Consider the following 27,461-nt stretch of genomic DNA (forward strand, 5'->3'; position numbering starts at 1 on the left):
GAAAAATATTATCCGTGAAAGCAGGGATAGAGATATAAAAATAGAAACAAAAATAGCAACAGAGAAAGAAAAGATTGAAAAGACAGAGAGAAACAGAAACTACAGAACGAGAGATTCAACGCAGAGTTAAAAGTGACAATCTCCTGATAAAGATTTACTGTAATACTCTCACACAAAGCCATATTTGCTTGTGAATCACATGTATGTACGGAGTTCTTTATCACACATTGCTGGCGAGTTTTTAAATGTATTTTTTTTTTTCACTTAGAGCACCACCAGCTGAGTGCCATTTAGTTCCATTATATAAGAGAGAGGACACACATCCCTATGTATATATTTTTTATTTTGAGGTGAACTGTCCCTTTAAAGGCTCTGAAATATTAGCCTTTGCCGCACCAATACAGCAGAAGTCCATTGGGACTTCTTTTCAGCAAAAAATAGTCCCTAAACTGTTACAACTGTCCACAGCAAGGTCTGTGGATTATCCTGAAAAATCACAGCATTTTCTTTTTTATTCACCTCCACTGTCTCACAGTATCTCCAAACTTATAATCCTCATAAAACTTTTGTATGTTTGTTGTATGGCTCGATAGCACCACATGTAAAAATAAAAATAAAGTGTTTTTTGCCATTTAGCTGAACTGACTCATCCTTGAATCACAGTTTGACTATGCTGCAGGGCAACGGTCTTGTGAATCCTACCAGCAGTACTGAGCCAGGTTTTGGCATCCTCTGACGTGAACAGTCCCTCCTCCAACTCCCTGAAGAAACGTTTGAGTGTGTTGGAGACGTCGTCCACCTGGTGCTCTCCCTCCCTCAGACGAAGACTGCGAGCATCCCGGCGGAATCTCTCACACAGCGCTGCCACGCGGGAGTTCACGCCGCTCTTACGATATATCCCCTCAGAAGTCAAGCCTAGAAAAAAAAACAAGCATGCACACACCATGTTATGTTACACACACAGAAGAAGTTTATGTTGTCATTTTCAAAAAGGGCATAATGTAGCGACCATTATTGGATAAAAAAAAAGTGTTCCTCCAACTTGATTTTCTTATATTAAACAGAAAGATCGAATAGTCCAGTATAAATTTAGACATGTCAACTGATCTCATGAGAATATTAAAAATGCAACTGTGTAAAACCCATTTTATGACACCTCAAAGCTGGACTTACTATATTTTGGAAATGGGTTTTTAAGGGATCACAAACCCATAATGACGCAACAGCAATATGAGATTGGTTATGAAGACAGAATAGGTGGCTTTTCGATTTGTGTTCTATAATAGTGTTCTCACAGACAGTTTCACAAAATAGGCCATTGCTACTGCATTATTTTCTTAATGAATGAATGAAGGCGTGAAACCTATATTGCACCTAGGGGAATTTGTTTATAAGAGTATAAAAGCCCAACAAAAACAATACATAATATAAAAGCATTAAAAAGCCCGATCATAAAACATAATAAAAAAGCATGGATAAAGGTCAGAAAGTCAGAGAAAGTCAGAGAAGTTCCACTTCCAGACCAGCTTGTTAAGCAGCTGAATGTCGCATGAGACAAATGGTGTGATGCCTCTTTTAGTCTGCATACTCGGTGTGCTATACCAACACCCTGAAGGTAAAAGTGTACATTTAGACCATAGAGGCTGCTGTGGATCTGCTCTGATCTTCTGACTTAGATTGACTTTGTATTGATCTGTCATGTCAGCAATACTGCACAACCATGTCCAGTTTGTTCAATGCTTTTCTGAATACAGTGTCAATATACTGTGAATAAAGGTCACTGTATAACAGTATTAGCAATGAGCTGTCCACCTAAATGCTGAAACTATGAAGCATGTTGCCAGTCACTGATGTCAAAGAATGTGTAATCCATCATCAGTCAGTCAAAATATGGCAAATAACAAAATATCTGCTGCACATCGCTAATGGTGGTTCTAGTGTTTTTAAAATTTTCTCCACTGTATGTAATTCTGTCTTTAATTGAACAAGACTAGGCTAAAACCTAGTATTTGGCTGGACCATGTATAGTAGTTCCCAACCTTTTGCCCTCAGGGACTTCTTTACTATCACTGAGTAAACTGAAGACATATTTTAGGGATATTTCATATTATATTAAATTCACAGCAATAACATTATATAACAAATGATAAACTGTTCAATTCACCCAAATGCCGACTGCAGGAAGTTTGTGTTAGATTTATCATAATGATGAACTGTGAGCAGATTATTTGCTGTGAATATTGCATCAGAGATGAGTTTTCCTGATATTGGTTGAAACTTTGTATAGGATTCGATATACCCACAATCATACATTCTTTAAAGGCTTGTTTTCTGAGAAATTTATTTTGCTTGGCTGTTTTTTCTATGACAGGACGAGGCTGTTAAGCAGAGAGTGAAGGCTCTGTGAAAACAACTTGTGTTCAGATCCTCACAGGGCCCCATGAAATTTAAAAAAGTATGTTGAACATTAATCTAAACTTTAAAGAATACAATTAAGTTTTATAATCTGTGTTGTTTAATTTTATTTGGTTATATTTTATTTTTTAAGTTTTTAAAAATGAGGGTTTGGTGTGTGCTATTGATCATTTTACTTGGGAAAAAATTGATTTAAGTAGGTTGACTTCTTCTATAGCTGCAAACAGCCCGCCATCATTCCCAGTTAGAGAAAGGAACCTGGCACTAAAACAAAGTAGTCGGTAGAAATCTAAAGAAATCACTTTCCACTGCTGAATGTTTGGCTGTTTGTTCATTCAGACACTTTGATGCTGTGAGAATAAGCTCCACTCTGTTTGTCTGTCTGTCTCACTGTGCTGCTGTCGGTTATCAAATGCTCAGCTGTGTTCGAGTCAAAGTCGTTCACTGCATTACTGATTCTTCAACACTTCTGCTGTGGCCCAGCCAAAAATAAAATGGCATGGATGTGACACACTTTTCAAAAAACTCAATGTATGTTATGTCCACTGGAGGGCTTCTGCTCCTGTTACTCTGTTAGCTGTTTTCCAGTAGCACTGAGTCATGATTAAAATCCTGTTCCAACCAAGCCAAATTTCTTAACTGACCCCTGATCACAATGTAGTTCCTTCATGACAAACTTTAATCACTCGTCAGGACCAAAAATTCCAGGTCAAGGACCTACAGTTACTCGTATGACTCCCAGCACCCAGAAATACTTGGTCAGAAATACTTGCTATACTTGGTCAAAAGGTTTGAAAAACTTGATCATAACATGACGGATGGCTACGTGTAATGTTGTTTCAGTGACCACCAACAAAACATGAAGGCAAGAATGAGTTCTGCCCTGGTTTCCCAGAAAGCTGACCAGAGGAATTAACATCGCAGACAGGAAAGTGGGCGATATCAGCAAAAACAAGCCTCACACACACACACACATACACACAGTCCTATACACATAACACATACAGAACACACACAAGTGCGTACAGTGATTGAAGGGAGCTGTACGAGTGAGAGGATAAAAAGGGAAGATCAAAGGGAGGGAACAGGGGTTGACAGAAAGAAGAGAGATAACAAGTCAGAGTGAAAGAAGGCAGGTCTGCTGATGGAGGTGGGAGAAAGGCAAAGAACGAGGAGTGAGAAAGTAAAGAAAAAAAATCCAAAAGACAGAAAAAGAAAGGCAGCAAGGAGAGCTGAGTTGTTCTGTTGTCTTGTGGTCCGTTGGTCTCTTGCAGAGCCGTGACTCCTCCTATTATAGTCACATGAGGACACACACACACACAAAGAAAGTGCCAAGTGTGCACACACACTGTAACAGCAATAAAGACTGGAGACTGTTTACTGGTATATAGACTCCTGTGATGCACATGCAAGCATATATGTGTGGCAGAGATAAGAAGCGTGACCTTGTGCATGCATGTGTCTTTGTATGTCAGCACTGTGTGACAGAGGAATTGCGTGACTCTTTCAATGCCTTTATGTCTCCATCATTGTACATGTCTCTCACCACATTGCGTGATGTAGCCGATGCAGCTGTGTACTATGACAGGTATGTCTGTCTCTGTCAGCTGCTGCTGGCTCAGTGTGTCTCCTCCACTCCCCGCTGCTGCCTGGATGGCAGCACACCAACCCGCAAAATCCAACTTCCTCTCTCCCTCTATGTACAGAGTTCTGAATAAAGAGAGAGAGAGGGGAGAAGGGAAGGGGGATATTAGAACAATATGGAAGAATGGAAGTAAAGGGAGAAAAATGTAAAAAAAAATTACCAAATATTATTCACAATAGAGATCACAGTTTGAAAACATACACGTTACTACACTGTTGGGCGTGTACTGTTCACTGTGGTTCAAAACTTTGGGACAGGTTATGATGTCAAACACAGAAGTAAAGATTCATTTTTCACTTAAGCACCTTTCTTCTTACCTGCCTCTCTCCACCAGAACCAGCACCTCATTGTCTTGCTGAATCGCTGTAAAAAACAAATACATAGTAATCATATTACTTCAGATGGACTCAGATTACTGCATTTCATATTGATGTTTTTTTTTTTTGTTTCTTTCTAAATGACTATTCTTTCAATCATAACTCTTGGCACTTTTCACCGACTGTGTGTGTACAGATTATAGTACGTATGCAGTAAAATTCCAGTTTGTGCGTTTATCCATTAGGCTGCATCCAATGTTTTTTACATTCAAAACATCTGTTGAGGTTTTTGAATGCTATGAATGTCTGACATCGTAGTTTATGAAGTAATCACCTTAAAACAATAAAGAAAATCCTTGAACAAAATCATAAATCTAAATTAAGTTATTCTTGAAATAAAATGATTTAGAATTTTTTAAATTAAATGAGCTTTCTTTCACAAAATTTTATCATTTGTGATGCTGTTAGATTGCTGCTAGACCACCTCATTAATCAGGCTCTGCCTTCCCTTTAGTCCCACAACAGAAGGAGCAAACAGTTTTTTGACCACAGTGAAACTGTTGTTTTTTTAAAGTCCAAACACCAAATACATTTTGACTTTTAGACTTAACAATGCTCTGGAGTCATTGGAAATGTCTGGATCAAATCATTCTGAAATAATCCTACAGCCACCACTGGAATCTAATCCTGCAAAAAAATATTATACTAACAATATCAATGTAGCCTAATTTGTTTCTGTAACTCTGCAGAATTACCAAGTTTAATAAAAATGAACACACATGCAAAACTTACAGAGTTCATTCAGTTTGCGGAGGTGGATCTCCTCTCCCTGGCTGTCCTCCAGGTAGGCATGAAGTGTGGAGCCCACCAGAGCAAACCAACCAACCTTAGATGTCTGCAGGTTCAAGCCGTCTTTACACTTCAGCCGCCCAATCCGCTCAAAACCCAACCTCAGCAGCGGCTCTGCAGTGGCTGGGATAAAGCTCTGCAAATAAGACAGGGACATTATAGCTTTGTAATTTGTTGCACACGAATCACTGGATTCCTTTTCTTTTTTTTTTTGAAAATAGTATTTTTTGGGTATTTCCCTTTATTTGAAGGTTATATTAGCATGAAAGGGGGAAAAACAGCAGATGACATGCAGCAAGGGCCTATGGTGAAATCGAACCTGCTGCCACTGTGGCAAGGACATAGCCTTTTGTACATGGGACACCCACTCTCCCAGGTGAGCTACTGGCCACCTTTTTTCTCTTTTGATGATGATTTAACTGCTTCAGTTTGTGTATTACTGAGCCCCTCTGGGAGGACCAATACTAATTAAATTGTCAGAAAAAAACTGAAAGGTTAAAGCCCCTGTGAGATGCTTCAGCAGCAGTGGGATTGCTTTGTAATTAGACATCTAGGAGCCATGAATGTGCTGTCCTTATACCTTAATGGCATTCATGTTTCCTGTGATGCTCATTTCAAATAGAAACTGCCAATAGACGCAGTTTGTCTTCATCCAGCTAATCTTCCACATTGTTTTAAATTCCAGGCTCTGCTTGACAGTGAGCATAACTTTGACACATCCACTTGTTTATACATCAATTGTAGACTTTTGAGAACACACATCCACCAACTTTCAGCAGTTTCAGAAGATCACAGTAAATTTTTATTTCACAACATCATGCAGCTGACAATTATACCATCTGTAGAGTGCTGTTCTGAAGGAAAATATGTGACACAGGAAACAGGTCAGCATTTGCGAGCCTTGTCAAAACACTAAGCAGTTTCAGTTTAGCTGAACCTGCACACCTTACACTTATCAGAGCAGTTAGATTTCACTACAAAATTGAACAGTAACTGTGTTCAGTCTATAAGGGTTCTGAGGAGAAAGTAAAAGTATTAGTGTTTGTGTTTCTAGACCCGATATGTATCTGGTAGTTACCTTGGCAATAGACTTGACCCATTCCTTGTGACTTTCTGGATCATCAGTGCCAAACAGATATAGACGCTCCGACTCTGAGTAGAGTTCAAAGGTGTGGTCATACCTGAGGGTTAGACAGAGAGGTTAGGAGGAATTAAGACACAGGTTGGCAAAAAAAATAAAAAAATGAGGGAAAGAAAGAAATTTTACTTTGAAATGCTATGTTCATATGTCAGACATGCATTTGGTATATTTCATTTGTATTGCCAATCCTGAATAGTAGTGCACAGATTCTGTTTTAGATATGCACATTATCTCAGTTTTTATCAGTAACAAGAATTTCATACCTCCGGTAAAATGAAGGGGAAATGAATCAGTTTGTGTGCGTGTGCGTGTGTGTTTGTTTGTATACCCATGTTTCTCAGGTGTGTCGACAGCTAAACAGACGATCTCTGGAGCCTTCAGAGCACCGTTAGGGTTGGAGTTCCTGTCACTCTCGTAGTAGCTGAAAGTGCCATCGTTCAGTGTGCACCAGCGACGACTGAACTCTGCAGGAAGGGACAAATAAAGACTCAACAAGAATCATAATAATGTAAATGGTATCTTGAGACACTGTGGTTTTGTATCTTTACTGTAATGTGACACAAATAGCGAAGCCAGTTTTTAACAACAACATGACTTTGTTTAGAAAATGGTTTTACAAATTCACAATGTATTCATTATTACTGTTCTTTATTGCTGTGGGGTGGAGAGTAAGTGAATGAGTGTTAATGTTGCATTTGGTCTGTGAATACCTTCTTTGGCCTTGCGCTCTGTGATGGCTCGAGCCATGGATGCAGTCTTGAACAGGAAGCCATTGTGGGACACACAAGGTGGTGGTGCATAATGTACCGCCTCCATGCCTCCGCCCACCTCTGACCGTGGTAGCTCTGCAGGAGAACGATCAAACAAAAAGTAAAACCATCTTCTTCTACTGTTGAAAATGGCCGAATAATATACACAGTATCAGGCTTATGGCACATATATAGCAAAATAATTTTAATATGCAAGATGGAGTTTGACAGATTCATTATAATGTATAATATAATCCAGACTTTTTTTTTTTTTATGTGAAGTGGGCATGGATCTAACCCAGAGGACCCACATGACTATCTCGACAGTATATCTGCCTCACATCATTGATCAACAATTTGACAAATTAGAGTTCCTACAGTTTAACAAAAGCTAAATTTGAGACGTTTTAAGACTTTTTTAATGTAAATTTGAATGAAAACATTTTACATACTTTACCAACTTTACAATAACTACATTCAAAAAAAGAAAAACATGAACCAAGATCAATATGGAGTTGGGGCATTTTTGTCCAAATGTTAACTACAACATACTGCATGACTTTTTGTTGGTCAAGTTAAAAGACAGATGACCTACTTCAAATTCTTACTTTTTAAAAAACGTTTCCGAGTTGAACACGTGAAAAACAATTAACATGTTATGTTGTAAAAAAAAAAAAAAGTATTCATTTAGCTTGCCTTTATTTATCATTTGATTGGATGTGGTAAATGTTGATGAGTGTAACATTAAATTTGGTAAATTATTCAAAAAAAAATTTTTAGCAATTATTTTGAGATTTTAAACTGCAATGTCAGTAAAAATAATCATAATATACTTTTTCCAATGAATTAGCATTTTAAGTCTTTTAAAAGATTGATTTAAGACATTTTAATACCAATGCAGGCCTTATTTATAGAGAAATGAATTTAATGCCTTTACAGATTTTGTAAGGATTCGCAGGAACCCTGTGAATTCATGTGACCCTGTGCATGCATTGTCTCACTGTACCTGTGTTGAGATTGTGGCTAATCAACTCAGCCTGTAAGGGTTGCGCGTGTGAGTTGGCCAGGGAGAGAACAGAGGGCCAACTTGCCATACCAGTTGAACAATTTACATCTGCACCGCAGAAAATAAGGCTTAACGTCTCCAGCACATCACTGCATTGCACATTTATACAAAGAGCCTGGGGAGAAGGAGAGAGGAAGAGAAAATTTAAATATAATTAAATCATGTACAAAAATAACAGATGGAGACTATGATGTGATGCTTGAGCTATGGCCTTGAGCTTGTCAGTGAACTGAATACTGCTATCAGACTTAAGTCAAATACTATATTACATAAAGATACCCTATGGGCAGTGGAGGGAGTGAATTACATGTAATTAAAGTAGGAGTTCAAATACTGCAGCTTTCTGGTAGTTCAGCCACTTCTGTATTTGCATAGTCACTGAAGTAGTTAAATTACCCTTTTGACCTTTCTGTGTTGTTAAGTACAAACAATTTGAGGCCATAAAGGGAAAGAAATTACTTTTAATTTTATACCATTGCTTCTCTACTGTCATTGAACCCATGACAACAATTCAGGTGTTTTTATTGCTATTTTTTAACAGATGTTCAAGTTGTTACATGCTATTTTAGAAGTTACCTGGCTGAGTAATCCCACTTGGCTTAATGTCCCCATATGGACTTAGTTTCTGAATGCAGATGTCTGACTAATAGACATTGTATAAAAAAACCAAAGCCGATATTCCTGCACTTCCCTATAAATAATGGAGCATTTCATGTTTTTGGTTTATGCATGATTTGTGGACAAGTAGGTCTTTTTTGTACTAAATTTAGTTGAGTGGCATCTTATGCTGGCATGTGACTTTTTTGTATATTGAATCACATGCACAATGTCAATTTTGTCATTTTTTAAAGTAGTTTGAACTTTTTTTTCTAAGTGGCTTCAGTTAACTAAATTAGATTCTTCCAATGTGAAGTAACTGGAAACTTGCAAAGCTGTGAGAAAATCCAACCAAATGATCACAGTACTTACAAGCCAAATTTGCATGATTTGTTTGTTTGTTTGTTTTAATAAACAGAATAACTGTTTTTAACAGTAACCATACAATCAAGTAAGAAAAATAAAGACAAACTGCTGCAATACTATTTTACGTTGGTGTGGTTGGGAGGGCAGAAGTAACGGGTGGGCAAGAGAGATGCAGAGGTGGTGAGACAAAGGAAGACAGAGATAAAAAATAACTGTGACACTAAACTGATAATAAACTGATGACTTTTGTAATAAGGTCCTACAGCTGCTGACCTGGTTTTGTCGTGTCATGTGATCCTCTGTCAGCCAAACTCTGTCTTTCTGTGTGTATGTGTGTGTGTGTATGTGTGTTAACAGGTTAAAGCTGTAGCAGGCCCTCTGCTTATCCACAGCCACCGACAGTGTAACGAGCTTCGTGATTGCATTAACCAGGCCAGTACCTGTCAGCGCTGCTATGCATTTACCAAGTGGAAGATAATGAAGTGTCTTCTCTGTTACTGTTGAAAAATAAATATAGTTTACTGTCAATAAAAAAACTAAAGTAATTATTTTGGGATTTATAGGCCCGGTGGAGGTTATTGTTATGATGAAACTACTAACAGTGTTCTCAAGTGTTTAAAGGCTTGTGCCGATCGATGAGTCCACTCTAAATCCACTGTATGCACATTTAATAAAAAAGCAACCTGGAGTCATTTTTTAGTGATTAGTCTGCAGGTTCCCATGAACCTTTTGCTTCATTTCAGAGGAGCACTGGTGCAGTGAACACTGATCTAAGAGTAGATGAAAAGTGAACTGGTCTGATAAACTTTTGCTGATCTTTGTGTGGAGCTGCACAATTTTTTTTTCACATATTTCATTTATTGTCCTATAATGCAGTGGTATTGTGTAAGTGTTACATTTGCTTTTTTTAAGTTCTCTGTTTTACTGAGGGAACTACTGAGGTATTTCCAGTATTTCAACAAATTACAACCTTTGTATGTGCAACACGAAGCCATGTGACCAAACACAAAAGGTAAGAAAACAGTAGAAAACAGACAGATAATAACACCAAAACATCAAAAGAGGAGAATCTTCCCACACTCAAACCAGTATTTTTGTTCCTAGAAACGGATTATCACAGTCATTTGGACATTTTTTTTAACCAGATGATGATAAACAAATACAGATTTCTATACCTGATAAGGATAAAACTACAGCACTGTCTTTAGACTGACATTTTGTCCAAATATTGTAAACCCAAGTGCAAAGAAAGACAAAGAAAGGGGAGGCGGAATAGGACAGATGTTACGACTGAGAAGAGGAGGCTGCAGTGTTGTTACAGCTGAGGAACTCCACTCAGACTCAGGCAAGTACACACACACGCACACGCACACGCACACGCACACGCACGCACACACACACACACACACACACACACACACGCACGCCCACACACACACACACACACACACACACACACACACACCAGTGTGTCTTCAGTTAAAACCAATAAGCTCTTTTGGATCTGATTGAGAAATTCCACAGCACTCTGTCACACATACAGACAGAACTGCTCCTCTATACAAGCAGCGTTGAGCCTCTACACACACATACAGACAAACAAACCAATTAACAGAGATTAAAATTTCACAATAAACCCAAATGCATACACAACAAACGACATAGAGACAAACTGCATTTCTCTGTCTCACAACACATCAATGACATATTTGGAGTTAACACATCCAGGTACATATTCTGTACACTGTAGGTATTCAGTGGCCATAACAGTCTGCCATAGTTTTCAGCAGCTTCCTTTCATTTACATATGGCGCAAATAATACAGGTGCTATCTTCAGGTGCACCTGATTGTACACTTCATGGCTTAAAATGTCAATAGATTATTAAAAAAGGAGATATGATGCAGAAACAAACTGAAAAGGGATGTAAAGAATGGTGTGGAGTAATGTTAACATCACCTATGAAAGAAACAGACATATGAATAAGTTACCAAACAGTGATTTCAAGATAGATATTGAAATGACCCCGACTTGCTGTAATACTTCTCATATCAGTTCACAAGACAGTTCACAAAATAAATTTTTATAGCAAGGAAAAACTAAACTGACAGATTAGACAGAGAGATTCGTGACTTTTTGTATGACAATGAGGCATATTGGGATTTTCTGCTTACTAGAGTTGTCAGTTTTGAGTTTAGATTTCATTCAAATGTATAAACTATTGTCCAATGGTCTTTTTTGAAAAGTTTTGTCTAAATCATAAATTTTATCATTTGAATTATACATGGACTTACATCTGGTAGTACTGCACAGATTTCATAAACTAACTAAAAAAAATCTGCTTTGTGTCAACTGACTGTGAATTTTTGTTTTGTGTTTCAATACAGCTGATCACATTATGCTCTCGCAGAAAGGAAGCAAAAAGGGGAAACTTTGGAGTAGAGATAGAAACAATAAATGAGTCACATCTGTGATCAGAGTTGAAGGGAGGAAACAAGTCCAACTAGAGCAGAGGGAACAGTGCAACAACTGAGGTGACAGAGTTCAAAAGATTTAATTCAGAGTCTGAATACCAACAACATGAAAGAACAGGAAAAGTACAAAAGTGCCACTATGTTTGCAGCTGCCATTTGGGCAACTGGATCAATGGTAACCATGTGCTAAACAGGGTGCTGACTCCTGGAGTGGGCTTGATTGACATTTTGGATCCTTAAGTTTCTCTTAGATTTGGCATCTTGTTTTTTTCTTACCTTTGCTGAAGATGAAATTAACTGCATTTCTCTCTGCATTTCTGCAGCAAAAGGCTGCCAGTTTCTTATAGCCTTTTGCTTCTTTAATGTTGTTTACTGGGCATTTACAGCATCAAATTTGGAAAAACTGAACGCTACAAAGAAAACAGTGGGCTTTGTCTGCTCTGCGTCACTGAGGCTAAGAGAGAAAACGGCTGCTCACTTGTTGACTTGTATTTTATCCACTTTAAAGGGACACTTCACTCCATTCATTCATTCATTGGCTGTAAACACTTATCCTCTTAAGGGTCGCAGAGGGGCTGGAGCCTATCCCAGCTGTCATTTGGAGAGAGGCCGGGGTCACCCTGGACAGGTCGCCAGACTGTCACAGGGCTGACACAAAGAGACAGACAACCATTCATGCTCACATTCACACCTACGGGCAATTTAGTGTCACCAACTAACCTGCATGTCTTTGGACTGTGGGAGAAAACCCACTCTGACAAGGAGAGAACATCCAAACCCCCCCCCACCCAAAGTCTGCACCCCACCCCGACCAGGGTTCGAACCTGAAACCCTCTTACTGTGAGATGACAGTGCTAACTACACCACCGTGCCGTCCATTCCAAAATTCTGTACATATTTTTCCTCTTACCTGTAGCGCTATTTATCAATTTAGAGTCATTTGATGTGAGTCATCAAATGTTGGCGATATCAGCCATAGAGATGTCTGCCTTCTCTCCAATATGATGGGACCAAATGGCACACAGCTTGTGGTGCTCAAAGCACCCCAAAATTACATTTAAAAAACTCAACAACAATGTCTCTTTCCAGAAATCATGACCTGGTTACTCAAGATAATCTATAGACCTTGTTGTTGCAGTTTCATGTAGGAACCATTATCTTTTTACTGAACAACACCGGCTAATTATATTGTCATGCTAGTCTTCCACAATATACCCTACTGAAAAACAAAAAAAAAATCAAAAGTTTGCTAAGCTAGGCCTGCATTCCCTTGGCTGGGGAAGACGCCATCAATGTTTACATCTCACGCTGTCACAAACACGAGCCTCTCCCCCATAAGTAGATGCGCACTTCCTTCTGCGCAATGATACCATTCCCAGGTGTAGTTAGGCAGAAAGAAAACCGTTTCTACATGAAACAACCCGCAACAAGGTCTGTGGATTATCGTGAGTAACCAGGTCATGATATCTGCAAAGAGACATTGCTGTTGAGTTTTCAAATGCATTTTTTGGAGCTTTGAGCAGCACAAGCTGAGTGCCATCTAGATCCACTGTATTTGAGAGAAGACAGACACCTCTACAGCCGATATCTTCATAACTCGGAAACTCACATCAAACAATCTAGATTAATAGATAGCACTATAATTAAGAGGATTTTTATTTTTTTTTATTTGGGGTGGACTTTCCCTTTAAGCATCACATTGGTCTGACCATCTTTTTTTAGCTGTACTGACAGATACCACATGGCCACAAAAAGTCAATACTTCAGATCAATCCCTGATGGCTAACATTTACCACTGTGCTACAAGCCAAGCCATATCATGATATACTGTAATTTGATCAAAAGCACAGAAAAGGCTGAAAAAGTTCAGAAACAGAACTTGGCTGCATACAAGTACAGTGGGACGCTTGTGATGACACATTCCTAAGTCTGATAACTAACTGTGTGTGTGTGTGTGTGTTCCAGTAAAAATGAACAGCACCAGCTCTCAGCACTGTCCCATGTGGACATCCATGTGAAAGTCATGTAGTATGTGGGTCAGTGTCCTGTAATGTATCAATAGACAACCCTCTGACCACAAAAAGTGCACCAATCAGAACAGTACAATGAGGAAATGAGTGTTTGAAGACCTCACGCCCTCCAACATCTGCTGCCTATGAAACAGGGAGTAATGTAATAACACACACACACACACACACACACATACAAAGAAAGAGAGAGAAGAGAAGGGAATTCAAGAATCCTACCCAATTTCCCCAGAGAGAACGCAAGAGAGAGAGAGAAAGAGATTTTATCTGGGTGTGTCTGAAATCACAGGCCTCCATCTGGCCTCTGCAGTAATATGGGACAGAATTGGAAACAGAGGAAAAGAAAGAGATGAGAGGCACAGAAGAAAGAAAAATATTGTGAAAAGAAGATGAAAGCGTTTTAGTGAGGCACATTAATCACTCGGCTACAAACTCAACATTATATGCTCAGACCTCCTATGTACAAACACACACATGCAGCCAACTCTGCTTTGTCCATTTTCACATAAAATGAAAGTCCAAACAAAAACACACATTTATGTATGTGTGTATGCAGGTCCGTATATTGAATCCAGATGAGAAAGAGCGGTTATCCGCATATGTTCCGTCATGACCTCACCGGGGACGGTAAAAGGAGACAGAGAAAGAGGTGGAGGTATAAAGCCAGACAGATGAAGAAGGGAAAGAGGAGAATAAAAATGGTATAGAGACAAAAAAAAGGGAAAAACAGACATGCACAAAGAGAAAGAGAAAAAAGCTCTGTGAACTAAACAAGAAAGCAGATCCCATTTTCCTGTGCAATTGAAAAGGATTTATGGCCTAAAATCCTACAGTGTGAATGAGGACACGAGAGAGAACTCAGTTGGAAAAGGGAAGACAGATAAGACAAAAGAATGAGCAACAGCAGGGAACGGACAGAAAGTCAGGGTGCGAGACATGGAGCTTTTCTTCTGTGGAAGCCACTTTCCAAAACCATAAAAGCACAAAAACAAGCCCATAAAGAGTTTTTACTACTGCCTCTTGGTCTGTTTGCTATAATAAGAACCAATAACATGCTGATGGTCACCAGCAAGCCGTCAACACAGACACAACAAACACAAACTCAAGACGACTGGAATCGGTCTCTGGTTGTGGTTGTCCAGGTGGGCAGATATTAACTCAGACTCACTCATAACAAAAATGCATGACTTTTACAGCTTTTAGAAACTGATGCTGCATTCGTTCGTTATCCCGGAAGTTGGAATTCAAATGACGTCACACGTGAGTTGACTGCGTTCCAGTAAAACAAGCTGGAAAACCAAGATGTTGTCAGCAACACCAGTTCAAACCAGGGTAGTCATTGTTCATAATACCAGTTGATAAGAATGCATTTTGCTGTATATCGCAAATATAAACACTGAAGCAGCATGTCCACTGATTAAAGCAGGGTCGCAGTGGTACACCAGTTTTAAGGTATATATATATATATATATATTTAAACAATCGTAGGGTATCACACTGCTTATCTACAGAATTGAAGAAAAAAAACTTTTTTTTTTCATTTTATTTTTCTACATAATACAGTTTTCAAATTTTAATTATGATAAAGTCTTTATTCAACAGAAAAAAAACCCATTTTTTTTCATTTTCATTCCCTTATGGAATGATGATATTTTGATATTGATATTTTGTGAGATGGTTATTGTAATGTAAAAATCTCATACCAGTGCAACCCCAGAAGGAAGTTGGACAGTATATGCTTGTATCAATGAGTCACAAATATAACAGAAGTGCTAACTGATATGTGGAGGAGCCATATTGGATTTTGAGGTCAGGGTTGGGGTTCCTCCAACTTTCCAAGTCAGAAATCAACCTTAAGGGGTGTCCCAGTTAAAATTTCCAAATTGAAAGTCTGACATTCTCAATCCTTTCTGCAAACAGAACGGAACATGTTAGCTTTGTTTTAACAAATGCAAGATGCATGATAAAATGAGTCTTACTTGTGATAACTCTTCCTAACTTTAACTTGGCACACATGCAGACACACTCTTGAACTGCCAACACTTTCTCTCTGTGTTAAATAACTCAGCGCCATACTGAACATTTCTCCGTCAGACATCTTTCATGCTCCACCCACTGCTCTTTGGCATCTTCGCTCTCTCACAAACACATACATGAAACTACCAAACAACATTGCATTTTCAATCATTCTATCAAGTCAATCAAAAGGCTTTGGAAAAGGTTTGAATGAGCCACCAAGAAGGAACTTGTGGCTAGCTGTTGATATGTCCTCTCAAAAAAAAAAACTAAGTTGAGTTTCCCTGGGACATTTGGGGTGTTTTTGCACACCATTTCATATAGGCTTTATTTCTTTCAAAAACATTGAAAAAGGCAATGAGCAAAATGAATGCAACATGAATTTAAATATATAATTATTCTTATTCTGGCCATTTCCCCCAGCTTTTAAAAGATAATAATCTTCTTAATCCACTATTTTTTCCAATTTGGAAAGAAAATTTCTTGCCAAGTTGTTCATTGCCTTTTTTGCCATGTTTTCAAAAGAAATCAAACACGATTGCACTGTTTTTGCAAGAGGATACGAAACCTAATTAATGAACAAAAAACTAGAAGGCATCAATAGTGCAGCAGAGAGAAAGAAGAGATGCAAAGCAGGAAGGGACAGAGTGAAAGAGACAATGATGACCATTGACAGAGGTGAGCCTATCATCTGCTCTCAGAGAACACATGGACACATGCACAGAGAGAGCAACTCAGACCAAAAATGCAAAAAAAAAAGAAAAAAAGGCATAGAGACATGCCTACACACTCATTAATATGCATTAACGTATCTCAGCCCACTCCAAGTGAATTACATACACACAATAACTCTAATGTGCTCGCTAACATACAATAGCCCTTCGTCTTGAGATGAAATTATGCCCCACAAATGCATTAAAATATGGGTTTGTTCGACTGCACTGAGATCACATACTGTTAGAGATCCAAAGTCCATTCCTACACCTATACTGACCTACCTTTGTTACAACTCACATTCTTCTCAAAGATAATCTACAGCACAGTCAACATATGTTCACTACCTTTTCCTACAGCTCACCAGCACACACAACCTCACCTGTAAGTTTCCAGGTCCTTTCAATGGCTCCTCTGTTTAAATGTCAGTCGACACAGACACGCACTCTTTGCTATAGTCTGACAGAAAGTTAAGGGAATACTAGCAACTTAAAAGTAAGAAAAAGAGCCAGGAGTGAAGAGATCAACTTTCTTCAGCAGTGGCAGCCAAACAATGAGGAGGGGAGGGAGAGGCGGAGTTACAGCACATTCCAACCAAAGCAGCGAGTAATGATGTCACATTCAGAAAAAAGGAAAAACAAGGAAGAAAGAAAAAAGGCAAGGACTAGATAAACAAACCTGAATGTGAGCCAGCCATCCAGTTCTTAAACTTCTTTCCACACTCGCACACTTCCTTATTGTCAATACCTTTTCACATTAATGCACAGTTAACACAAACACACTGCAGAGTCTAATACTTCTTAGGCACGCCCTACTTAAAAAGAGAAGCAATGCAGAGCTGAAGCACTTCAAGTATTCGATTTGGGACAGAGAAGAACAGGTAGAGCAGCATCTGTTTGAAATGACTGTAATCTGCATTCAAAAAGAAAGACAACTGTAGAAAATCCAAAGAGGTCATGTTCTCAAGAGACAAACAGTAGAAACAGGAAAAAGAGATAGCCATCATGAAGGAGAACTGAATGAAGAGGGGAGGACCAGCTGCTGAACAAAAACTGTTTTAAACCAAGACAAGCAGTGATTTGTGTGTGTGTGTGTGTGTGTGTGTGTGTGTGTGTGTGTGTGTGTGTGTGTGTGTGTAACAATAAAAAACACTTCCTTCATCTCCTTCTGCACATCCCAAACACTGTGACTCACACACACATTCACACACAGACAAGCCTGAACGCTTGATGGAGGAAAAACAGAACTCAGTCAGGTGCTGAATGTGACTCACTCACACACTCAGTGTGTCTGTGAGCAGTCCACATTGTTCGTGGTAAGTGGGTTAAGCGGCTAATGAGTGACCCAGCAGGGTCTATAACACTGGGACATTTACTGCACACAGTGGAGCACTGCGAGGACACAACATAAACCCCCCAGGTCCAGGAATTCAGAAACTGTTCCCAAGTGTCCTGATTCTTACTGACACTGTTTCATGTTGACAGAGCAGAGGTGTGTGCTTTCTAAGCTCCCACGTTAACATGCAATAATGGAGGAAGTATTCAGATCCTTATGTAAAAGTGCTAATACCACACAGTAAAAACACTCTGTTACTAGAAGAAGTCCTGCATTGAAAATGTTACTTAAGCAAAACTGTGTAAGTACAATCATACTATTTGAGAGGCTGGAACCATAAAATGTTTTAGCATAAAAAATGATTTAAAATGTTATCAAAATGAGTGCCAAATGATTTTTTAATCAATTCACTAATCATTTCAGCATCACTTTTATATTTCCATTAGTTTGTGTGCAAACATCTTAATATGTAAAGTAACATGTAATTAAAGTTATGACACAATTGTAGTAGAGTAAAAGGTAAAACATCTCCCTCTGAAGTGTAGTGGAGTAAAAGTCAAGAGTGGCATTAGATTTAAATACTGAAGTACAATAAAAGTACCTCAAAATTGTGAAGTACTTGAGTAAATGTACACTGGATCAGATATGCAGCTAGTCCATCCTGAGGGCTGTTATCTATAGGTACTGTAATTCCTGACTTCATTGTAAAGTCTCCCCTACGCAGAGGCCACTGCTGCATCTCTTACGCCACTAGTGTGAGCTTATGTGAATTCCTGGGTTGTTTCTGAGTCATACATGCTTGCAAAACACATGAGTTACTATGACACAAATGAAATATCACTCTAATTACTAATTCATTTCGCTTGAGTATAAAAATCAGATTACTGAAGTTGGCAGACTTGTGTTGTAAATGCTGGACTTAATCGAGGAGCCAGCCAGCTTTGTGCAATCAAAGTACCCGCACTGCACTCAAACTGCAGTGAGTTCAAATCAGTCCTTTGGATGCCCCACTTTGAGGTGAAGTAACACAGCTTGCCTCAATAAGCCAGCTGGAAAATGAGGAAAAACCTCAAACACTGAAAGAGTTAACTGAAACCAGGCTACTTTTATTGTCACTGACTGGAAAAATGTGAAACAACATACTTGCTATTTTAAATAAATGCTCTCTTTTAGCACAAAATTAGACTCTAAAAAGTGTGTTTGCACCAAAAGACTCACTTTTGTTATGATCTTTTTAACTGTTTTCACAGGAAAACCCTGTTTTGTTGTCTCTCCGTCTGTCAGTTAAGCTTTCTAACAGGTCAAGACTGGTCACTTCTTTATTCTATGAATCTGAGTCATGGTCTGAGTAGTATGCAGATATACAGTGTATAGTGTGTCTGTGTAAACGCCCATGCAAATTCCAGTCACAGCTAAGCCTGTGACCCTCTATGAGAAATATGCTCACAGCTGCTGGAGAGGAAGCACTGCAATGTGCGGCAAAGGGAGTAGTCGATACTATATTTCACTGAAACAGGTGTCAAAAACTGAATAAATGAATCAAGGCCCCCATGATGGGTTAAAAAAGGATATTTAGTCAAAGTGGATTGCTAAACCAACCATTGCAGTTTCCTCAAAATCCTCCCTGAATATGAAAGCCTCTCTTTCTCAAGGTCTGTTTGCAAACTAATTCTGCCGGAGTCATTTTTTATAATAATTCTTTCTAAACACAGAAATTACAATGTGTAAGTTTAAATCCATACATAAGGGTAACAGGTAAAAGAAAAACAATCAAAACACTGATTTCAACTCACATTGTTGAGCTCCCTCTGGTTTCCGTACAGAGGGTGGTACTTTCTGTATTTGCCCTGGCGGTATTTGTTGGTGATGAAGCGCCGTCTCTCCTCGCTGCAGCTAGAGGGTGTCAAAGCCTCACTCGGTGGGACATTTGCTGCCCAGAAGGTGTTTACCCGCTCGTTGCCCAGCACAAGGAACAGCTGCACAATAGGTAGGATTCAGGAGAAGTATTTGCAAATTAAAAAGGATGGAAAACATGTGTGTAGAGCTCAAGCTGAGCGCTTTAGTCTGAAAATATACACTGTGCAGTTTATTGGAATGTAAGTTTATTATAGGTATGCCTGCACGTTTTTAGTGTTATTATTTTCATTGCATTTTATTGGACCAAGTTGCCAATATTCTTTACCCTTCTGTGTGTGAATCAATATACTGTAATACAACACCACAAGTCCAGGACTGGACGATATCCATAATATCACAATATGTTTGGGTTATACCACAATACACAATATACATCTTGATATTTTGAAATATCCTCTAAAGTACTGTGGTCTACAAAAGTACTAAATGACTACATAAACTACAGTTGCAATAAATAAAGTAAGTTTACAATAAAGTTAAATAATGTATTTTATGGTGAAATACATCAAAGTGGAACTACTGGTTCTTTTAGTCTGAAGCACTCAGCTTGTCTCGGGATAAAAGTTATTTTTGCTGTGAACTTGAAGCTTCAGGTCAAAAGTTTGATGTTAGCAGTTAGCATAAAGATAATCTGTTAAAGCTGTGCTATTTAACGTGAGATTTTTTCACTGTGAGAGGGAAACAAACTGACAGCTCTCCAGCTCATATATTAATAATATTTGAAACAATGATTAATAATATTTGGTCACAAATAGTAGCAGTCTGAAGTCCTGCAGACATAAAAACACACACCTCACCTGCTCACACACTATCGCCCTGGAGAAAGTGGTGTTGCTGGGCGGTTGAGTGCTTGTGGCATGTCTCATGTGTGACAAGTCACTATACATTGAGTATAATGTATATATTTCCCCACCCCTAACCACAGCTAACTACTGCCTCAGAAATTATCACAGAGCTGAAAAAAAAATCCTGAAAATTGTCAACAAAAATGTAATTCTAAGCTTCACAAAGATTAGGTGCAGGGCCGTTATATCAGACTGTATTACGTTATGTCAGTGTACCTAAACAACTGCTACCTCAGTATCAATGAATCCACAGCTCTATATATGTTTACACAGTTATATGAATTGGTCATGCATAAATAGCTAAACTTTCTGTAGGGACTTTTAATATTTACCTGCATAAGCTCCTCTGTCCAGACTTTCTTGTCCATCTTCAGGCTACGAACCTTTGAAATGCTAGGACCCAGTCCTCTGTGCTCTCCTGGAACAAACACACAAATTTTGAAAACAAAGTACATATGTGTAGCAGTGCTGTGAAATTATACAACAACCCTAATTTGAGAATTTTGTCATGTCACTGAAACAGCAAAAAAGAAAAATCATGAATCACTTTATCAGCTCATAACACTAACCACATTTTAAAGACATTTATGACAAGGGACAAATTTAAAATCATGCTGAAAACAATGTCAAAACTTTGTTAAAAAGGAACTATTCACATTGGCAAATGTGCAGAGATGCACACTATACATGAAACACAAACACAAAAATACACATAGATCCAAACCAATGTACACAAACCTGCGCATCGTTTGCAGACCACCACACACAAGTTGATGGCAGCCCATTCTGGCTTGGGAGCCTCGCAGTCGGCACAGAAACTGTTGCTAGGCTCCGCCCAGATCCGATCTGCCACCTCTCTATTTGACAACGCCTCACCTATTGCATCCCGCATGGCATCCACCCATTGCTCTCGCAGCTGCTCTGACTCTGCGATGAAACTGCGGAGAGACATAAACACACGGCCAAGTGTTAATTCCGACATGATGGTGTCGATAAGAATAACCAAGTGAGAAATGAAAAAGCCTGTGTTTGCCCTGTATGTGTGTGAGAGTGTATCCTTATGCTCATGAGCCCTCTGAGTACTGACGATTACTTTGCTCTTGTTTTCCTAAATATACTTGAGTCAAAGAATGGAAACTATATAAACACACACACACAGACAGATTTGTGGCTTGACACAGACTTGCATGTCTGGATTCTTCCTCTTCTCATCTATCAGTCGCTCTCCTAAAATACACACATACACACACACACACACACACACACACACACACACACACACACACACACACACACACTTCTGAAATGACTAGAGTTGCACAAATGCACACTTAGACTGAGACACACACTGACTCACAGTCCAACTCTTATACAAATACAAGCCTTTTCAGATTTCCCCATCCTGTCAAGCTGAGCTCTCGCACTGCAGGCTGTGCACTGTCAGCCAAAAGACCACACACACATACACAAACACTTGTGCACACACATCTGCCTCACTCTTTTCACACACACACACACACACACACACACACACACACACACACACACACACACACACACACACACACAGACTCACACAAAGGGCTTTTCACATTCTCCAAAGATGTCCAACTGAGGACTCTGAGCAGAGCTCAACGGTGGGAGTTCTCAGTAAAACAACATGATCTAATTTCCCGGAAGTATCCTGGCACCAAGACCAACTCGTCAACTTACAATAAGGAATGGTAAATTTGCACTTAAATACTTATAGAAAAACAGAAATCCATTAAAAATGAGAAAAGCGATAATCTGTACTGTGTGAAGTACAAAAAATTATGTGTTCGCACAGGATACTAACAGAGGACACACAGACAAAGCAGGTCAAGAGTTAAAATTTACCGTATTGTAAACATGGCAGAGAGAGTCATTTAATGTGTGTGCAATGAATTTTTGTGTACACGCAGTACCTGAATATGCGGTAAGGTGTGGTGAGATCAAAGCCACGGCGATCTGTCTCTTTAATATTTCCTACATTCATCTCGATGGATGTGATGCCCACTCCTATACGATAGTCCTGGAAGAAGAAAAAAAAAAACAAGATTTCATTTTTCTGTGTTTCTTTTTGTTTAAATATGATTCAGAATTGCAGTGTGACATTAAATTAAATGTCTCTTTTAATGTGGAGATAAAAAATCTCCACTAGTTTATCTATAAATTTAACCTTTGTTTCACCTGATGTTAAATTTGATAAACATATATATATATATATATGAAAACATAAAACTGGAAAATAATAACACAAGACTGGTAAATTGTTTTTTTACAATGTTTTTTCTGTCAATCATGGTTAGGAAGATGTATTGTAATCCTCATAAGAACCATTTGTTTTGTTGGTGCAGTTTAATATGATGATACGATGTAATATTTTTTCGACATCGTATTTTGCAAGAAAAGGACTGCGCTACTACCATGTGATTTGCCACACACAGTGGGTCCTTACCTCCATGTTTTTGTAAAGGAAGACTTTATCTGAGGCGACAACAGTATAAAGTTTGGAGCGTAGCCCTCTGAGCTCCAGGTAGCCCTGATAGTCCGGGGTCAAGGGTGAACCAACATTCATGGTGCTGCGCCGATGGCGCCCCCTGGTGCAGTCCTGCAGTACTGTCACCCAGTCGTTTCTCTCAACTGGATGGACGTGCAAACACATGTATTAACATGTTTAGTAGAATATGCATGTACAAATATATGTGAACAAAGATACATGCATATTTGTGCATGCATATAACACATGCACATTACATCTTACAAATCGCAACATTCATTATTTTTTGGAGTGCACACACAGATGACTAGATGAAAAAGACAGACCTTCACTTTCAGCCCTGAAGATAAATGTTCGGTTATTTGTGACGACCTCAAACTTCAACTCTCCAACACTGGAAACATTGGTGATGAAGGCAGTGGAGATGATCCCCTTAGAATACACCTCCTACAACACGCCAAAACACAGCAACAAATACTCTGTTAAACAGATCAACATCTAACATGGCATCATAGCATGCAGGAACTGCGTAGGTGTGTGTGTGTTCATATTTGTGTTTGTGTGAGTGTGCAACACAGTCTTAATGCGTCAGTGTATCTAATGGGAAATCCACACAGAAAGTGCTTTTTGAAGCTTATCTGACATCAGTCACTTGACTTTCTCACACAACAGATACACTTCTGTCTTCAAATATATCTATCCACAAGGACTCACGAGATACACTCATGTTAAGCATTAAGCTTATTTGGTGTCCTTCTTGTGCTCCGTGTGATATGTTTTGTTTTATACCTAGACAGAACAGCCCAACCAGGGAATTGGGTTGCAAATAAGCCCAGGCTAGAAACCCTGTATGCAACACATCAGATTTGTTCTCGAACTTGTTACTATGTTCACTGCACTGTTCCTGTCCTGTCAAATAAACCACTGTACATGTTTGTTGTTACCTTGTCATTGTCAAAATATCTCAGGTAGTCAACGTCCAGCTTCACCCATCGTCTCTGATAATAAAGGGCCCTGCGCACGAGAACACAAACACATACTTACAAGTGTGAAGTACCAATCCCTTTACTGTAATACAGCAGGAAGTTTTTTGCATAGTTAAACTAAGCAATGTTCTGAAGTGTTTCGGCGTAACTTTTTTTAACTGTTTCATTGTAATAATTAATACCCTAGGCAAAGCATATGCAAACCAAGTGTACCATGTTAAAAGTGATTTTGTGAATAACAGAATGGCAGGCACAAAAGAGCTTAATTGAATTTGTTTAGGTAAAACAGAAAACAGTGAAACTATACGCTGATCTTTTGTAAACATGTCATGTTTACGGTGTGATGGAGATAGTGCTAATCACATGAACACAGCAGTTATCTGTGTGGAGTAATATTAACTAGCCCAACATCAGCATGTCTGCGTGTGTGTGTGTGTGTGTTGTTATTCCTACCCTTGAGGTGGATTCTTGTCCAGCCAGCCCATCTTGATGACAGCAGCCAGCTGAGAGCTATCGTCTTTAGTGGCAGAAGCCAGTCGGCCTGAGCTTGGCATGCAAATACTGCCAGAATTACTGTTGATGCCTGCATCCTGCCAGGGGCTAGGACTTCAGATGCACAGAAATAAGCACACAAGCACACAAACACAGAGTGAATTATATTAATAGAAAGAAACCTGAAATTAATTTAATTTTTGTATAATAATCTTGTATAATTTTTCTAGAGAAATATATCTACCAGATACTATAATATGGGACACATTTCAAAGTCTCACTACCCGTTAATTGAAATTATCAGACAGGAAACCAACAAATGTACAGTATATTTTGTGTCAGCAAGGAAAACAGTGTCATTGCGTAAAGGTTTATGCAGGACACCAAAAATAAATTTGTGTCCAGCTGGTGACTGTGTTAAAAATCTCACGAAAATAAGAGAGCCGCGGTTAACTTGATCTACAATTAAAGCTGTAGTTGGTGACTTAAAAACTTAAAAACAGCATTTTTTGTCATGTTTGCTAAAGCTATCCCTCTAGTCAAACAGCACTAAATGAGACAAATAATCTGTGAAATACAACATACTCCTCTGTCTACTCTCCCTTGTAGCGCCTTAAACAACTAGTCAAAGCCAAGGAGCTACCAAAACTGTCAATCATGTCAATCACTTCTGGTAAATTGCGGTCTAATTGTTAAACTGGGCAGCACTGATTACATATGAATCAAGATTCTGCTAATTCATGCATGTTTCTCACTTCAAATGTTTTTTATGCGAAAACATAATTGATAAAGTGTACTGTTTAGCTATAAAATGAGAAAATTGTGCTACAGCTGGTGGGCGGTGCATTGATTCTGCTCCATTGTTTCCAACATGGCAACCAAGTCACTTTAAGCTATCTCAGTTACAGATATGATAAAAACTTATGTAATGGTGAAACAAAACATAAAGAAAATATTCAATGAACAAAACAAAAAAAAAGGACAAAGAAAGATAAATAATTATACCATTTAAAACCACAACTTTACACTGAAGCAACATTGATGCTGATTACCACAGTCAGTGATGTATTGACAACAAAGGTCAAATGTGTGTCTGCTCGCTGTTTTTTTTTCTTTTGTGAGTTTCTAGGTTTGTGTTAATGGTTGGTTTGTTCGTCGATGCATGACTCACTCATCATCATCCAACAGCTCATCATCACTGCACAAAGAAAATTTCCGTCCCTTCCCTTGGATGGGCACTTGCAGGGACATATCCTACAGGGGGAGACAACTGTCAATCACACTGTGCAGGAGGTGAGGAGGAAGAAGATTTTAAAAGAAGGAAACATTCTCACTCACCCTGTCTGGTACGTTCATTCGTTGAACGCTGGGATAAAAAAAGTCTGGATCCTCGTAGTCATCAGAATTATCTTCGAGTGAATCCGCCCCTGAGGGAGGGAGGGAGGGAGGGAGGGAGATGATGAGAACAAATGGAGCTGTACTGCTTTAGTCTTGCAGTTTAAATCCGGTTTGCAGGAAACCTTTACGTCAGTGGCATTGTTTACAAGAAGAACACACACAATCAAGACAAGAGAAAAATATTCAACCTTTTATTTTTGTAAAATTCAGATTTTTCTTAATTTAACAGTAACAATCTGTACTGACACTCAATAGGACACAGGTACAATATTGCTCTGAGGGTTAGTAGAGGTCAATCTTAATTCTATACAGTATAGTACGAATAGAAAAAGAGTAGAGAAATTGGATACAAGTAAAAGTAAATAACAGCACTGACAATACCAGGTACTCTGGCTGTTATCTGGCTGTGGATTAGAGCGTTAGCTGTGTTCATCTTTGTATGTGAACTCAGAAACTAAATGGTCTGGGAAGGACAGCTGAGTGTTACTGGGCTTAAATCAGGTACCAGTCTGTCAGTATGGTAGGACTCCTTTCTTTTGTCTCTCTTTAGAACTAGCTTTTCAGGTTGAGTGACTAAATAACAAATATTAAGCAGAGTCATATTTCCTCCGGCATAAAGGGTAGGTTTAAGAATATCAAGCTGAGAAAATTATTGTGACAGACAAATCTACACAGAGGCAGTTTCTCTTCAGCACAGGAGCCCAAAGTCTCTGCACTCTTGCAAACGCTTGAATAAATGCAGAGGTGCATAGCATGGACAAAAGCAGCTGCACTACTATACTGTGACTCTAAGCCTAAAAACTGTACCACCTGTTCCATAATGCCAACTTGGAGCTGAATTAATTATCAATTAATTTAAATCAGATTTATTAAATACACATTCATGACTTAAAAACTACGGCATCAAGCATACATCACATCAACTTACAATGAATGACACAGGGATATAAAGAGGAAGCTGCAGTGTTCATGGCCTTGGTATATATTTTGAGCAAGGCAATCAACATTTCAAAGCTCGCTTTTAGTTGCATTAACCTACTTAGTTTTAACAGGCATTGTCTGTTTGATTCTTATAATTTACATAATTTATATGACCTGTACACTTCCAGGGCCCTGAGCCCTGAAGCAAGAGGCTGCGGTCCATCAGGACCAAAACCTCAAGACTCAAAAACAGTTTCTTCCCCTCTGCTGTCACCATCATAAACAATATTCCAGCCCTTCCCCTCCACCACCGCCCACATGATAAAGGCTCTCACCCAGCCCCATAGTCTGACAACAATACATTAATGCTTGGCTAAATACTTAGCGTTACATTAATGCACACTGGACTGGATTTCTTTATATGCACACTGTCAGTTAACTTATATATTCAGACTGTAGATATTTTGCACTGTAAAACCAACTTCTGCACATCTGTACTTCTTCCATTACACCTTTTATACATACATTTTGTGTATATTATATATAAACATTATATATATTTACAAAATGATAGGAGGTCAGGGTTGGTTACTAAACACTTCTTTAAAATCAAATTAACATTCAAAGTGCATAAAAAAGTGTGAATGATCAATTAGAAAATGATGTAGGCC

At 38.7% G+C, this 27,461-nt stretch overlaps 1 protein-coding gene across 2 annotated transcripts in view; it reads right to left on the reverse strand.

Annotated features, from left to right (window-relative positions):
- arap1 (ArfGAP with RhoGAP domain, ankyrin repeat and PH domain 1) overlaps positions 1 to 27,461 on the reverse strand; it is a 64,217-nt gene that overhangs the window by 14,050 nt on the left and 22,706 nt on the right. For both annotated transcript variants that reach the window (XM_042487130.2, XM_042487128.2), the window contains exons 4-21: positions 25,810 to 25,898; positions 25,643 to 25,725; positions 24,433 to 24,585; positions 23,938 to 24,007; positions 23,320 to 23,440; positions 22,952 to 23,136; positions 22,419 to 22,525; positions 21,211 to 21,410; positions 20,805 to 20,890; positions 19,504 to 19,686; positions 8,123 to 8,297; positions 7,078 to 7,212; positions 6,696 to 6,831; positions 6,305 to 6,407; positions 5,170 to 5,362; positions 4,378 to 4,423; positions 3,962 to 4,125; positions 703 to 915 (exon numbers count right to left, since the gene is read on the reverse strand). In XM_042487130.2, the coding sequence (XP_042343064.2) occupies positions 703 to 915; positions 3,962 to 4,125; positions 4,378 to 4,423; positions 5,170 to 5,362; positions 6,305 to 6,407; positions 6,696 to 6,831; positions 7,078 to 7,212; positions 8,123 to 8,297; positions 19,504 to 19,686; positions 20,805 to 20,890; positions 21,211 to 21,410; positions 22,419 to 22,525; positions 22,952 to 23,136; positions 23,320 to 23,440; positions 23,938 to 24,007; positions 24,433 to 24,585; positions 25,643 to 25,725; positions 25,810 to 25,898 (2,442 nt within the window). The remainder of the gene's footprint in view (positions 1 to 702; positions 916 to 3,961; positions 4,126 to 4,377; positions 4,424 to 5,169; positions 5,363 to 6,304; positions 6,408 to 6,695; positions 6,832 to 7,077; positions 7,213 to 8,122; positions 8,298 to 19,503; positions 19,687 to 20,804; positions 20,891 to 21,210; positions 21,411 to 22,418; positions 22,526 to 22,951; positions 23,137 to 23,319; positions 23,441 to 23,937; positions 24,008 to 24,432; positions 24,586 to 25,642; positions 25,726 to 25,809; positions 25,899 to 27,461) is intronic.

Source organism: Plectropomus leopardus, chromosome 6 (genome assembly GCF_026936395.1).
Source record: "Plectropomus leopardus strain MGB_pleo_1.0 chromosome 6, ASM2693639v1, whole genome shotgun sequence".
NCBI classification, from domain to species: Eukaryota; Metazoa; Chordata; class Actinopteri; order Perciformes; family Serranidae; genus Plectropomus; species Plectropomus leopardus.